The 12,158-nt window shown below is 48.3% G+C and overlaps 1 protein-coding gene across 5 annotated transcripts in view; it reads left to right on the top strand.

Moving 5' to 3' along the window:
* The window catches only part of PIDD1 (p53-induced death domain protein 1), a 37,372-nt gene that overhangs the window by 1,510 nt on the left and 23,704 nt on the right, over nt 1-12,158 (top strand). The window contains exons 1-5 of one of the 5 annotated variants that reach the window (XM_037899585.2): nt 4,840-4,957; nt 7,071-7,436; nt 9,490-9,903; nt 10,851-11,054; nt 11,910-11,964. In XM_037899585.2, the coding sequence (XP_037755513.1) occupies nt 7,172-7,436; nt 9,490-9,903; nt 10,851-11,054; nt 11,910-11,964 (938 nt within the window). In that variant the 5' untranslated portion in view covers nt 4,840-4,957; nt 7,071-7,171. Of the gene's footprint in view, nt 1-4,839; nt 4,958-5,315; nt 5,334-6,330; nt 6,361-6,424; nt 6,596-7,070; nt 7,437-9,489; nt 9,904-10,850; nt 11,055-11,909; nt 11,965-12,158 lie in introns of those variants that run through there. The other 4 variants (XM_043549049.1, XM_043549051.1, XM_043549048.1 and 1 more) reach the window with 4 other exon arrangements.

Genomic DNA, 12,158 nt, shown 5'->3' with positions numbered 1-12,158 from the left:
AGATACACAGGTCACCACACAAGAGAGAAGGTGGCTGTGGAGCCTAGAGCTGATGGCCAGTATGGATGGACGGCCATTCTTATGTTCTTATAATGTCAGCAGATAATATCAATGTTTGTTTCTAAGCATTTTTATCTATTTAAATTTTCACAGTTTGGGGAAATTATGGAGGGTCAGACAATAATTATGTAATAACAGTAGACCCTGAAATTCAAAAAGTTACAGCTTTATTATTATTAAAACAAAAATTGTCAACATCACATGTCAATCTATAAAAAGTAAATAATATCCTTAAATCAAACTCTTAAGTTCTCAAGCAGTGGGTTTTTTTTTACTTTGCCTATCTGTAAATTTTGATTATTATCAATAGCAATATGTTTTGTTCATTTGTGTGTGTACAGTGAAATCAATGTTTACTTACATTTACCAATAAAAATCAAATCCGTCTAAGCCTATTAACACTGCAGCATTTGATTTTTGTTTGTTTGTGGCCTAAAGAAAGAGAGAAGTGTGGAGGATGCATGCAAACTATATGGAGTACCAGAATTTTGTTTGCCTCTTAAGTGTTTGGAAAAGAACACAGATGTTGCTGTTTTTTTCCTCAAGCTCAGAAGAATGCAGGTGACTATAGAGACTGAGAAATCATCTCTGAAAGAAGTTCATAGGAGATGTGTGTGTTAAAGTAGATAACTTTAACTTATGTTGGAACCATGCATTTAAATACATGTAACAGCAACAAAGTGGGGGAAGTTTATGATCTACACTACAGACCTATATTGGGATAACTATGTCACTCAGGGGTGTGAAAAATCCACACCTCTGAGCAACCAATTTAACCCTTTTCTCTTCTGTGTGGACAGTGCTCTCTCCCCCTGGTGGACAGAATCTTCATTAAAGCAATACAGTTTCAACTTTTTAAGTTTCAGAGTAGCAGCCGTGTTAGTCTGTATCCCCAAAAAGAAAAGGACTTGCGGCACCTTAGAGACTAACAAATTTATTTGAGCATATACTCAAATACACTTTTTAAGTGTAAACATGCCCTGTATAAGGCCTGGTAGACTTACTACCTAGGACAGGGGTTCTCAAAGTGGGGGGCGGGACCCCTGACGGGGTCGCAAGGTTATTACATGGGGGGTCATGAGCTGTCAGCCTCCACCCCAAACCCCGCTTTGCCTCCAGCACTTATAATGGTGTTAAATATATAAGAAAGTGTGTTTAATGTATAAGGGGGGGGTCGCACTCAGAGGCTTGGTATATGACAGGGGTCACCAGTACAAAAGTCTGAGAACCCCTGACCTAGCAGCTTTTGTTTAAAAATTACATGGGAGTACTCTAAATACTATTTTCAATGTTTTTGTGTGTGCTAATATTTGTTCACTATGGAATTGTACACCACTCACTCTTTGATGCTGAGTGGAACTTGTAACAGCTGCATGCCATTCACGCTTTCTGGAAAGGCATACCCCTGACTTGTGCTGCAGTACAGAGTGAAGCTGAAGTACATGAAAAGGGGGAGCGTAAGCAATTGGAGTATGTCTACACGGACAATAATAAATGCCTGCTGGTCCACGTTAGCTGACCCCGGCTCCCCAGCTCCAGCTCTAAGTTGCAGTGTAGCTGTTCCCGCTAGGACTGGTTTCAGAGTAACAGCCGTGTTAGTCTGTATTCGCAAAAAGAAAAGGAGTACTTGTGGCACCTTAAAGACTAACCAATTTATTTGAGCATAAGCTTTCGTGAGCTACAGCTCACTTCATCGGATGCATACTGTGGAAAGTATAGAAAATCCTTTTATACACACAAAGCATGAAAAAATGGGTGTTTACCACTACAAAAGGTTTCTCTCCCCCCACCCCACTCTCCTGCTGGTAATAGCTTATCTAAAGTGATGACTCTCCTTACAATGTGTATGATAATCAAGGTGGGCCATTTCCAGCACAAATCCAGGGTTTAATAAGAACGTCTGGGGGAGGGGGGGTAGGAAAAAACAAGGGGAAATAGATTACCTTGCATAATGACTTAGGCTTGAATAGAGACTGGGAGTGGCTAAGTTAATTGTATCCAATTTGCAAATGAATTCCAATTCAGCAGTCTCTCTGGAGTCTGGTTTTGAAGTTTTTTTGTTGTAATATCGCAACTTTCATGTCTGTAATTGCGTGACCAGAGAGATTGAAGTGTTCTCCGACTGGTTTATGAATGTTATAATTCTTGACATCTGATTTGTGTCCATTTATTCTTTTACGTAGAGACTGTCCAGTTTGACCAATGTACATGGCAGAGGGGCGTTGCTGGCACATATCACATTGGTGGATGTGCAGGTGAACGAGCCTCTGATAGTGTGGCTGATGTGATTAGGCCCTATGATGGTGTCCCCTGAATAGATAAGTGGGCACAGTTGGCAATGGGCTTTGTTGCAAGGATAGGTTCCTGGGTTAGTGGTTCTGTTGTGTGGTATGTGGTTGCTGGTGAGTATTTGCTTCAGGTTGGGGGGCTGTCTGTAGGCAAGGACTGGCCTGTCTCCCAAGATTTGTGAGAGTGTTGGGTCATCCTTCAGGATAGGTTGTAGATCCTTAATAATGCGTTGGAGGGGTTTTAGTTGGGGGCTGAAGGTGACGGCTAGTGGCGTTCTGTTATTTTCTTTGTTGGGCCTGTGCTGTAGTAGGAGACTTCTGGGAACTCTTCTGGCTCTATCAATCTGTTTCTTCACTTCCGCAGGTGGGTATTGTAGTTGTAAGAATGCTTGATAGAGATCTTGTAGGTGTTTGTCTCTGTCTGAGGGGTTGGAGCAAATGCGGTTGTATCGCAGAGCTTGGCTGTAGACAATGGATCATGTGGTGTGGTCAGGGTGAAAGCTGGAGGCATGTAGGTAGGAATAGCGGTCAGTAGGTTTCCAGTATAGGGTGGTGTTTATGTGACCGTCGTTTATTAGCACTGTAGTGTCCAGGAAGTGGATCTTTTGTGTGGACTGGACCAGGCTGAGGTTGATGGTGGGATGGAAATTGTTGAAATCATGGTGGAATTCCTCAAGGCCTTCTTTTCCATGGGGCCAGATGATGAAGATATCATCAATATAGCGCAAGTATAGTAGGGGCGTTAGAACAACGCTTCCTCAGCTCTCGTCCCCTAAGTCAGCCATAAAAATGTTGGCATACTGTGGGGCCATGCGGGTACCCATAGCAGTGCTGCTGATTTGAAGGTATACATTGTCCCCAAATGTAAAATAGTTATGGGTAAGGACAAAGTCACAAAGTTCAGCCACCAGGTTAGTCGTGACATTATCGGGGATAGTGTTCTTGACGGCTTGTAGTCCACCTTTGTGTGGAATGTTGGTGTAGAGGGCTTCTACATCCATAGTGGCCAGGATGGTGTTATCAGGAAGATCACCGATGGATTGTAGTTTCCTCAGGAAGTCAGTGGTGTCTCCAAGTTAGCTGGGAGTGCTGGTAGCGTAGGGCCTGAGGAGGGAGTCTACATAGCCAGACAATACTGCTGTCAGGGTGCCAATGCCTGAGATGATAGGGAACCCAGGATTTCCAGGTTTATGGATCTTGGATAGTAGATAGAATATCCCAGGTCAGGGTTCCAGGGGTGTGTCTGTGCGGATTTCATCTTGTGCTTTTTCAGGGAGTTTCTTGAGCAAATAGAGTGCTTCCGCCGATCCATTGTCTACAGCCAAGCTCTGCGATACACAACAGAACCACTAACCCAGGAACCTATCCTTGCAACAAAGCCCGTTGCCAACTGTGCCCACTTATCTATTCAGGGGACACCATCATAGGGCCTAATCACATCAGCCACACTATCAGAGGCTCGTTCACCTGCACATCCACCAATGTGATATATGCCATCATGTGCCAGCAACGCCCCTCTGCCATGTACCTTGGTCAAACTGGACAGTCTCTACGTAAAAGAATAAATGGACACAAATCAGATGTCAAGAATTATAACATTCATAAACCAGTCGGAGAACACTTCAATCTCTCTGGTCACGCGATTACAGACATGAAAGTTGCGATATTACAACAAAAAAACTTCAAAACCAGACTCCAGAGAGACTGCTGAATTGGAATTCATTTGCAAATTGGATACAATTAACTTAGCCACTCCCAGTCTCTATTCAAGCCTAAGTCATTATGCAAGGTAATCTATTTCCCCTTGTTTTTTCCTACTCCCCCACCCCCAGACGTTCTTGTTAAACCCTGGATTTGTGCTGGAAATGGCCCACCTTGATTATCATACACATTGTAAGGAGAGTCATCACTTTAGATAAGCTATTACCAGCAGGAGAGTGGGGTGGGGGGAGAGAAAACCTTTTGTAGTGGTAAACACCCATTTTTTCATGCTTTGTGTATATAAAAGGATTTTCTATACTTTCCACAGTATGCATCCGATGAAGTGAGCTGTAGCTCACAAAAGCTTATGCTCAAATAAATTGGTTAGTCTCTAAGGTGCCACAAGTACTCCTTTTCTCTTCCCGCTAGGACGGGAGCCCGGGCTCTGGGACCTTGCACTTCAGTATAATCACTGGCAGAAAGGAAGAGGAAGATGCAAAGCCCTTACTGGCTAAATCGGTTGGGTTTGGAAGTGTAACTCCAGTGGTACTATCCCCCCCTCCCATAAATATAAATAAATTCCCCCCCCCCCGCCTATGTGTGGGCGCGCGCGGCTTTTGGAGCGGGGCGAGCCAACAGGTCCGTGCACCAGCGTGGCTGCACATGTGGCCAAGCAAAGCTGCCCGGTTCCCGCTTCCGCGAGCGGCCGCTGGCGCAGGGGTGCCTAGGCCAGCCGGGAGGGGCGGGGCCCCGGGACGCTCCACCCTGGGCCGCAGATCGTGCCCCCCCCACCCCAGCCCCGGGACTGTCCCTTTAAGAGCGGGGCGGGCTGGAGCTCGCGGCGCTGCGGGGTGCAGTCCCGGCCCCTGGCCGCGCGGGGGGTCCCGCCCCCGGCCCCTCTAGCCCGGGTAAGAGCCGCGCGGGGCCCCGCTGCCTGCTTGCGGCCACGTGGGGCTAAGGGGGGCCCGCGGGCTGCTCCCCCTGCGCCCGGGGCGGGACCGGCCGCTCCGCGCCGCCTCCCAACTTCGACCAAGTGCGCGGGGCGGCGGAAGCGGGGCTCGCGGCGGCCCCGGAGCAGGAGCCCGCTCCGCTGCCCCGGGCGGAGGCGGGGTGAAGTGGGGCGGCGTTAACCCCCGCCCCCAAGGGCTCGGGCTTTGCCCCCGATCCCGGCAGCCTGGCCGGGCCGCTCGGGGTACAAGGGCCCAGTTGTCGGCCGCTTGGCGTTTCCTGAGTCCGCGGAGCAGATGGGGCCCCGGCCCCTCCCGCCCTGCTGTGGCTGAGCGGGTTGAGTTCCCTCCCTCCGAAATGTCCTTTCCCTCTCCCAGCAGCCCGCGTCCCCCCCCTCCCAACGCGGGGTGCTGCTCCCTCAAGAGCCCATCGCTGCAGCTTCTGGGCTCGCCGGGGTGTTCCCCACAGCGCTATGGGGCTAAACGCCCCATGGCTCGGGACCTGGCCCGGGGAGGCAGCCCAGTGGGTAGCGCACTAGACTGGGGCTCCGGAGAGCCACATTCTATTCCTGGCTCTGCCAGTGGCCTGCCAGATGATCTTGGGCAAGCTGCTTCCTTCCCTGTGCCTCACTTTCCCCTTCTGTAAAATGAGGCTAGTGGTACTGCCCTCCTTTGAAATTTAGGGCTTAACATTAACACCTGGGTGGCTGCTAGCAAAGCAGAATGACTAATTGCATTTTGGATTCAAATCACACTGGTATATCATTGGTTTTCAACCTGTGGTCCATGCAACTCGGTGGGGGGGCTGCAAACTGTCTAAAATTTCAAACATGGTCTGCACCTCCTTTTGTAGGGGTTTGCAAATAAAAAAAAGGTTGAAAACCAGTAGTATAGATGACCACACAAGGTGAAGGGGGCAATGGAGAATTTATCCCACATTGGCCTGTCCCTCTTCTCCCATAATGCAGAAGGCTGTGGGTGCTTCCCCCATGGCACTCTCCCTCCCAGCTAGTGCATAAATGTGATGTGATTTTTTTTTTCATTACATCACTGCATAGTTACATTACAAGTTTTGTTCCTTAGTCCTTGTGCTGATGTGAGCCAACCCGCCTCTGCTTTCTCCTCTCTGCAATTTCATCCTGTTGCTCCTAATTACACAACAGTCAGTATGGCCTATTGGATCAAGTGCTGGCCTAGGAACCCAGGTCTCCTGACTTTGCCCTTGGCCTGCTGGGTGACCTTGGGCAAGTTGCTTTGTCTCTCTGTGCCTTTGTTTCCCCGTCTATAAAATGGGAATAATGATACTGACCTCCTTTGTAAGGCACTTTGAGACTTGCTGATGAAAGGTGCTATAGAAGAACTAGGTATTATTACCCCAAGCAAGCCTTCTCCTTTGATTACACCCTTTAAATTCCTGGAGATGACTCTGTTTTCTGGCTAGATGGAGGAAATGCGCCAAGGTGGCTGTTCCACCTTATTGCTATACCTAGCGCATAGCTGATCTATCACTGCTAGCAGCAAAGATCTCCAATGGCTGGTGATGAGATGCTAGATGGGGAGGCCTCTGAGTTACTACATTCTTTCTCAGATGTCTGGCTGGTGGGTCTTGCCCACGTGCTCAGGGCCTAACTGATCACCGTTTTGGGGGTCAGGAAGGAATTTTCCCCTGGGTCAGATTGGCAGAGATTCTGCGGGGGCTTCACCTTCCTCTGCAGCATGGGGCACAGTCATTTGCTGGTTTAAATTAGTGTAAATGGTGGATTCTCTGTAACTTAAAGTCTTCTAAATCATGATTTGAGGACTTCAGTAACTCAGCCGGAGTTCAGGGGTCTATTATAGGAGTGGGCGGGTGAGGTTCTGGGGCCTGTGATGTGCAGGAGGTCAGACTAGATGATCATGATGGTCCCTTCTGGCCTCAAAGTCTATACCAACTGCCCATAAAATCTTTAGTGACATACTGTATGTATAATCCCCATGCATCTTATTATGGTCGGAAGAAGCTGTTTACAAGCTTCTTCTAGCTAGGCTGTGCAGGGGCAGTAGGGTTTCACTGTGTGCTCATGTTCCCTTTTAGAGCCTCCTTTCTCGTCTTCACGGCTGCCTTGTGACGCTGCCAGTGCCTGCCTGCCTGGCAAGTCAAAACATGCTCCGGCCCCAGTGGACTAACAGCAGAAGATGGCAGAGCTGCCGGAGGTTGGGGCGGCTTTGGGGGAGGGCAGTTTGGTGACTGCCGCACTTGAGGGCTGCCGCCTTGCAGGCAACAGGCTGAACCTGGATGTGTACCCCGACGGCTGTCACCAGTTCCTCAAGCTGTTTGAGAAACGAAGGGAAGAGGTGGCCCAGGTGGAATTCCTGCGGCTGAACTGCAACGAGGCCCTCATAGACTCCACGCTGGGCAGCCTTCCTGTCCTGAAGTGCCTGAAGTCGCTGGTGCTCAAAGGTAAGACATGGAGAAGCATCCCTGCCCATTTGTCCAGGCTTGGCTCTTTTTCTCTGCTCCTACAGGATGGATGCGCTTTATGGTTTCCATTGTGCACTAGAGCTTCTTGCAGCGGTTTTGGGTCTGTTAGCCTTACGGGGAACAGCAAACAGATTGAGTAAGATCCAGCGTAGGGGCTGTTATTACCATCCTTTGTTTCCACAGCTGCTGGGGACCAATTTCCTCACTTGATTCAGTCTGACAGGTGCAGCCTTTTATTTGAATGTCACTTGAATGGAGACTGGGTTGGATCTTCAGTTGTGGAGAATCTGAAATAATTTTTGGTGATTATTTCCCCCCTCATGAGACATAATGATTCCTTTCACTGCATTTCATTCTGGTGTAGCTTTCTGAACAGACCCTCATCCTGTGCCCTGCAGCACAGGCTGGGAACATGGTTTGAGAATGAACAGCAAAGAAGCCAACTTATCAGGAGCACAAAAAGTATTGGAGTGGATATGCCTAAGGCTTGCAGTCTGTGGCATGATGACATTCAATAAATACCTGTTGACCATTGTATTGCTTCTTTGGCTTCCTAGTTTTTCTATGCTAGGAGGCTATGAATACGAATGATGTGTTTTTAGTTATCTTGGAAAAATGTTGAACCACCCAGTCTTCTGTGGGGAGCTGTGTGCACACGTTGGGGAGGAAGGATGGTCCAGTGGTTAGGACACTAACCTGAGAGTCAGGAGACCTGGTTCATTTCTCCTGCTCCACCAGAATGTGACCTTAGGCAAATATCTCTGGCCCAGAACCACAAAGGTGTTTGAAATCAAGGGAAGTCAGAAGTCTAAATATCTTTGTGGATCTGGGCCTCAGTTCCCCCATCTGTAGAATGGGCATATTAATACTTCCCTACCTCCATAGAGTTACGCTGTGAAGTGCTCAGATACTCTGAGTATCCTGAAGTGGGAAAAACTTGATTCACTAAGAATTCCTTATTTAAGCCCTACTATTTGCTAATCCAGGGTTTCTCAAATATTAATCTTTCTTCTATTGTACAACAAAAAAAATCCAGTGGTCTCCTCTAATGTAAGCATTTAAAATTGCACTGCAGGAGGGTGGTGAGTAGGAGGGAGGGAGGATACTGGTACATTTAGGGAAGTGTCAATTTAGATCATGTGGCTGCCACATTTTTTTTCCCCACATGGGTCACTTGCCCTGGTAGTCTCAAGCAAGCCAGAAATCCTTTGAATGTGCTGGATTTATTATTTGGAGCCAGACTTGCCCTTAAATACCTGAGCACACCTCCCATCAAACCTAGACTCGTCAAAGTCAGAGATGGGGAAAGCTATTAGACCATGCAGTCCCCCTCCCTGCCAGTGTGGGTTATTACTGATGTGCTGCTGTCCAGGCTAGTTTTAAAAGTCCCAAGCAGTGAAGCTTCTATCATTTCCCTTGGGGAAACTGTGCCACAGCCAAATATGCCTCCCTCTCAGGGAAATTTCCCCATCATCAGCTAAAATTGCCTCTTCCATAAGTGCATCCTGTAATTCCTAGTTCTCCCTTCTCCCACTGTGTACCAGAGAAATCTCTCCTCTCCTCCTCAGCTGTTAACGCACCAAAGTTTTAGGTGTCAGAGGTCCAGGAGTCAGACTGGAATGAAAAAAAGATGAGACTGTGCTAAAACAGACCCCTCGTACATACGTCCCGCTCCACAGAACCACACACAATACAGAGCCCTCCACAGTTGATACAGCCCATTTTACAGATGGAGAAACTGAGACACAGGGAGGTGAAGTCATACAGGTGATTCACCCAGTGACGGTGCTGGGACTAGAACCCAGGTCTCCTGAACCACACTTCAGTGCACTAGCCATTAGGCTATGCTATACACCTTACTCTTATAATCTGCGTGCATGCACCAATCCCTCCAGCCTCGTGTTAACATTGTCTGAACTTCCAATTTGCCATGCTGTTGATTTCAGAGGGAGCTATGCATGCCTATCTGAGGCTAGCTTAGCAGAATCCATGTAACATGGACTCCTTTTTCTCTGCTTTTCCTTGCCCCCAGGTGGGCATGCCAAGGATGAATTCGGTGCTTGTCAACAGGGTTCCCTGACAACCTTGCCACAAGATTTTAGGAATCTACTATGTCTCACACATCTGGATCTCAGCTTTAATAGCTTCTCCAGGTTGCCCAGCTGCGTCACTGACCTTGCCAGCCTCCGTGTGCTCTTGGTGTGCCATAACAGCCTGGTGGGGCTGCCTGAAGACTTCGGCCGGCTCAGTAAACTGACTTTCTTCTCTGCCATGAAAAACCAGCTCCGGGATCTGCCACGGAGCATCGGGGAGCTGGCAGCGCTGCAGAGACTGGACCTGTCTGAAAACGCCCTGCAATCTCTTCCCGACGAGATCGGGAGTCTGTATAACTGCCTGGAGCTGGATCTCTCAGGGAATCAATTGGTGGGCGTCCCTGGCTCCCTTGGTAAGAGGTGCACCCAGAGAAAGAGAGAATGAGAATGAAAGAGAAGAGTCCCTAGCTTCTGGCATGGAATGGGTGGGTTTTAGGGGGTCTTTGAACAGGAAGGCATGTAAAACCTAAATGGGATTTAGGTGTCTGTCACTGCCCCCCTTAATTCATCACCCCCAAGCAGGGCTGTGGATTGGGAGGTATCCCTTACACGACTTGCTGGGAGCAGGATGTTGTCTATATAGGGCCCCATCAATTTAGTCAGTAAGCAAACCGGGCACTTTGAAGATTCAGAAGACTCTGGGCCAGATCCTGAGTTGTTACAAATCAGGATAATGCCATTGCCTTCAAAGTGACATAAACCAGCTGAGGATCCAGCCCTTTGGCTGGCTGGGGCACTGGCTCCTGACAGGATCCCAGCGTCTCTGCAGTTGCTGATGTGAGGCAATGCACTGAGGGCTAATGAGGATGATGGGTTGTTCTGTTTTAAATGACCTCTGCGTTGAGTCCAGACCAATCCAGAGAGCCGTTCAGTGCTGGACTCTCAGATCTCAAACCTGTATTCTGAATGGGGCTATTTCCACAGCTTTGATTTTTGTATTACTATGCCCAGGTTTCTGCCATGGTCGTTATATTGCCGTAGCATGTGGAAACCCCAGGCATGGACTGGAATCCCATTGTGCTAGGCACTGTACAAACAGAACAAAAGGACAGTCCCTGTCCCTAAGAACTTACTGCTCTCCCAACCTGCTAATTCTCTGAACCCACAATCTTTGTGCCCCTCTCATAATTTAAATATAGCCATGATTTGTGTGTGTGTTTGGTGGTCTGGTGCAGGCAGGCTGGGGTGGCGCTCTGGGTGCTTGCTAAGGGGAATTGGGGATGTATGTGTATGGTAGTTAGAATCACTACTCATGTATTTACTGAGGGGGGGCGATTTTTCTTCTTGTTCTAACTTGCAGCCAATTTGCGATCTCTGCAGCAGCTGCGTCTTCACAGCAATCTCCTGGTGACTGTCCCTGCATCCCTCGCCAGCCTCCCCAACTTGTCCAGGCTTGACTTGCAGAACAACAGGCTACGCTCCATCCCCCCCGAGATCCAGAGCTCCCCCTTCGTGCACCTGCGGGGCAATCCTTTAGGAGAACCTGAGATCCCCTTGCAATCTGGTAATTACGTCTCATTGGCTTGACTGCATCTCAGACAGCTGCTCCCAGGCTCTAGCAAGTGTCACAAGCTGGTGTGTGAATGTGATTGTTGGAGATGAGGGGGAGAAAATGGGTCATTATTGGTATGGCATCATTACAGGTGTATTTTGCACTGCACGGACACATGGAAGGGTGAGCCCCTCGCCCAAAGAGTTTACAATCTACATTTGATGTGGGCTTCATTGCACTAGAGGGTTTGTAAGGGAGAGGACTTTGTATCCAGAAGTTCCTACACTAGGGTGCCTGTGTCTTCAATTACAGGCTGTGCTAGTTCTGTGGGAGGGATTCTCATTTTTTGAGAGTCAGTTCTAAGGTGTAAAAAAAAAAAAAAAAAAAAATCTCTGGAGATGCTTTTGCTCAGCCTGATCATTGGAAAGGTCTTGCTGGCAATGCAGAGGTGGGGCTGTGGGGGAGTCAGCGGGCAAAAGGAAGTCGGCCTCTTGGGAAAGTCCTCAGACTGCAAGCAAAAAGATCCCAGAAAGCACCTGCTATTTAGATCATAAAGAGGCAGAGGTAGGGAAGAGTCAGCGATGACAGTACAGCCAGGGCAATAGCTGCTAAGTGCAGGAAAAGAGATGCATCAAAAGTTCACTGACCTCTGTCTGTCCTCCCATGGAATCCAATCCAAAGCCCATGGGGGGGGATATGGAAAATCTCTCACTGACTTCACTGGAATTTGGATCCAGCCTGTTATGAGCACAGTGTTGCAAGAGGAATGCTCCTTTATCACCTGCACCCCTCAAATCAATGGAATGTCTGCCTCCAGTCTGCCTGCTACCCACCCCTGTTCACGTCTCTTCTTCTGATTCACTGCAGATGAATCCAGCTCAGGAGAGCTAGGAAGAGTGTTCCTTGTACCCAGTGATGACAGGTATTTCACGCAGTGTCCTTATTGTTTTTGTTACTATTTATTATTTTGTATTGCAGTAGCACCTAGATGGCCCAGTCAAGATTAGGGTCTCATTGTGCTAGGTGCTGTATATACACATTATTAGGGGTAGTCTCTGCCCCAAATTGTTTCCAGTCCCAATAGACAAGTCAGAGTTTTACTCCATTACATGCAGG

The sequence above is a fragment of the Chelonia mydas genome, chromosome 6, assembly GCF_015237465.2.
Source record: "Chelonia mydas isolate rCheMyd1 chromosome 6, rCheMyd1.pri.v2, whole genome shotgun sequence".
Classification (NCBI taxonomy): domain Eukaryota; kingdom Metazoa; phylum Chordata; order Testudines; family Cheloniidae; genus Chelonia; species Chelonia mydas.
Note: the sequence above shows the minus strand (reverse complement) of the source record. Positions and strands in the feature narration are given on the sequence as shown.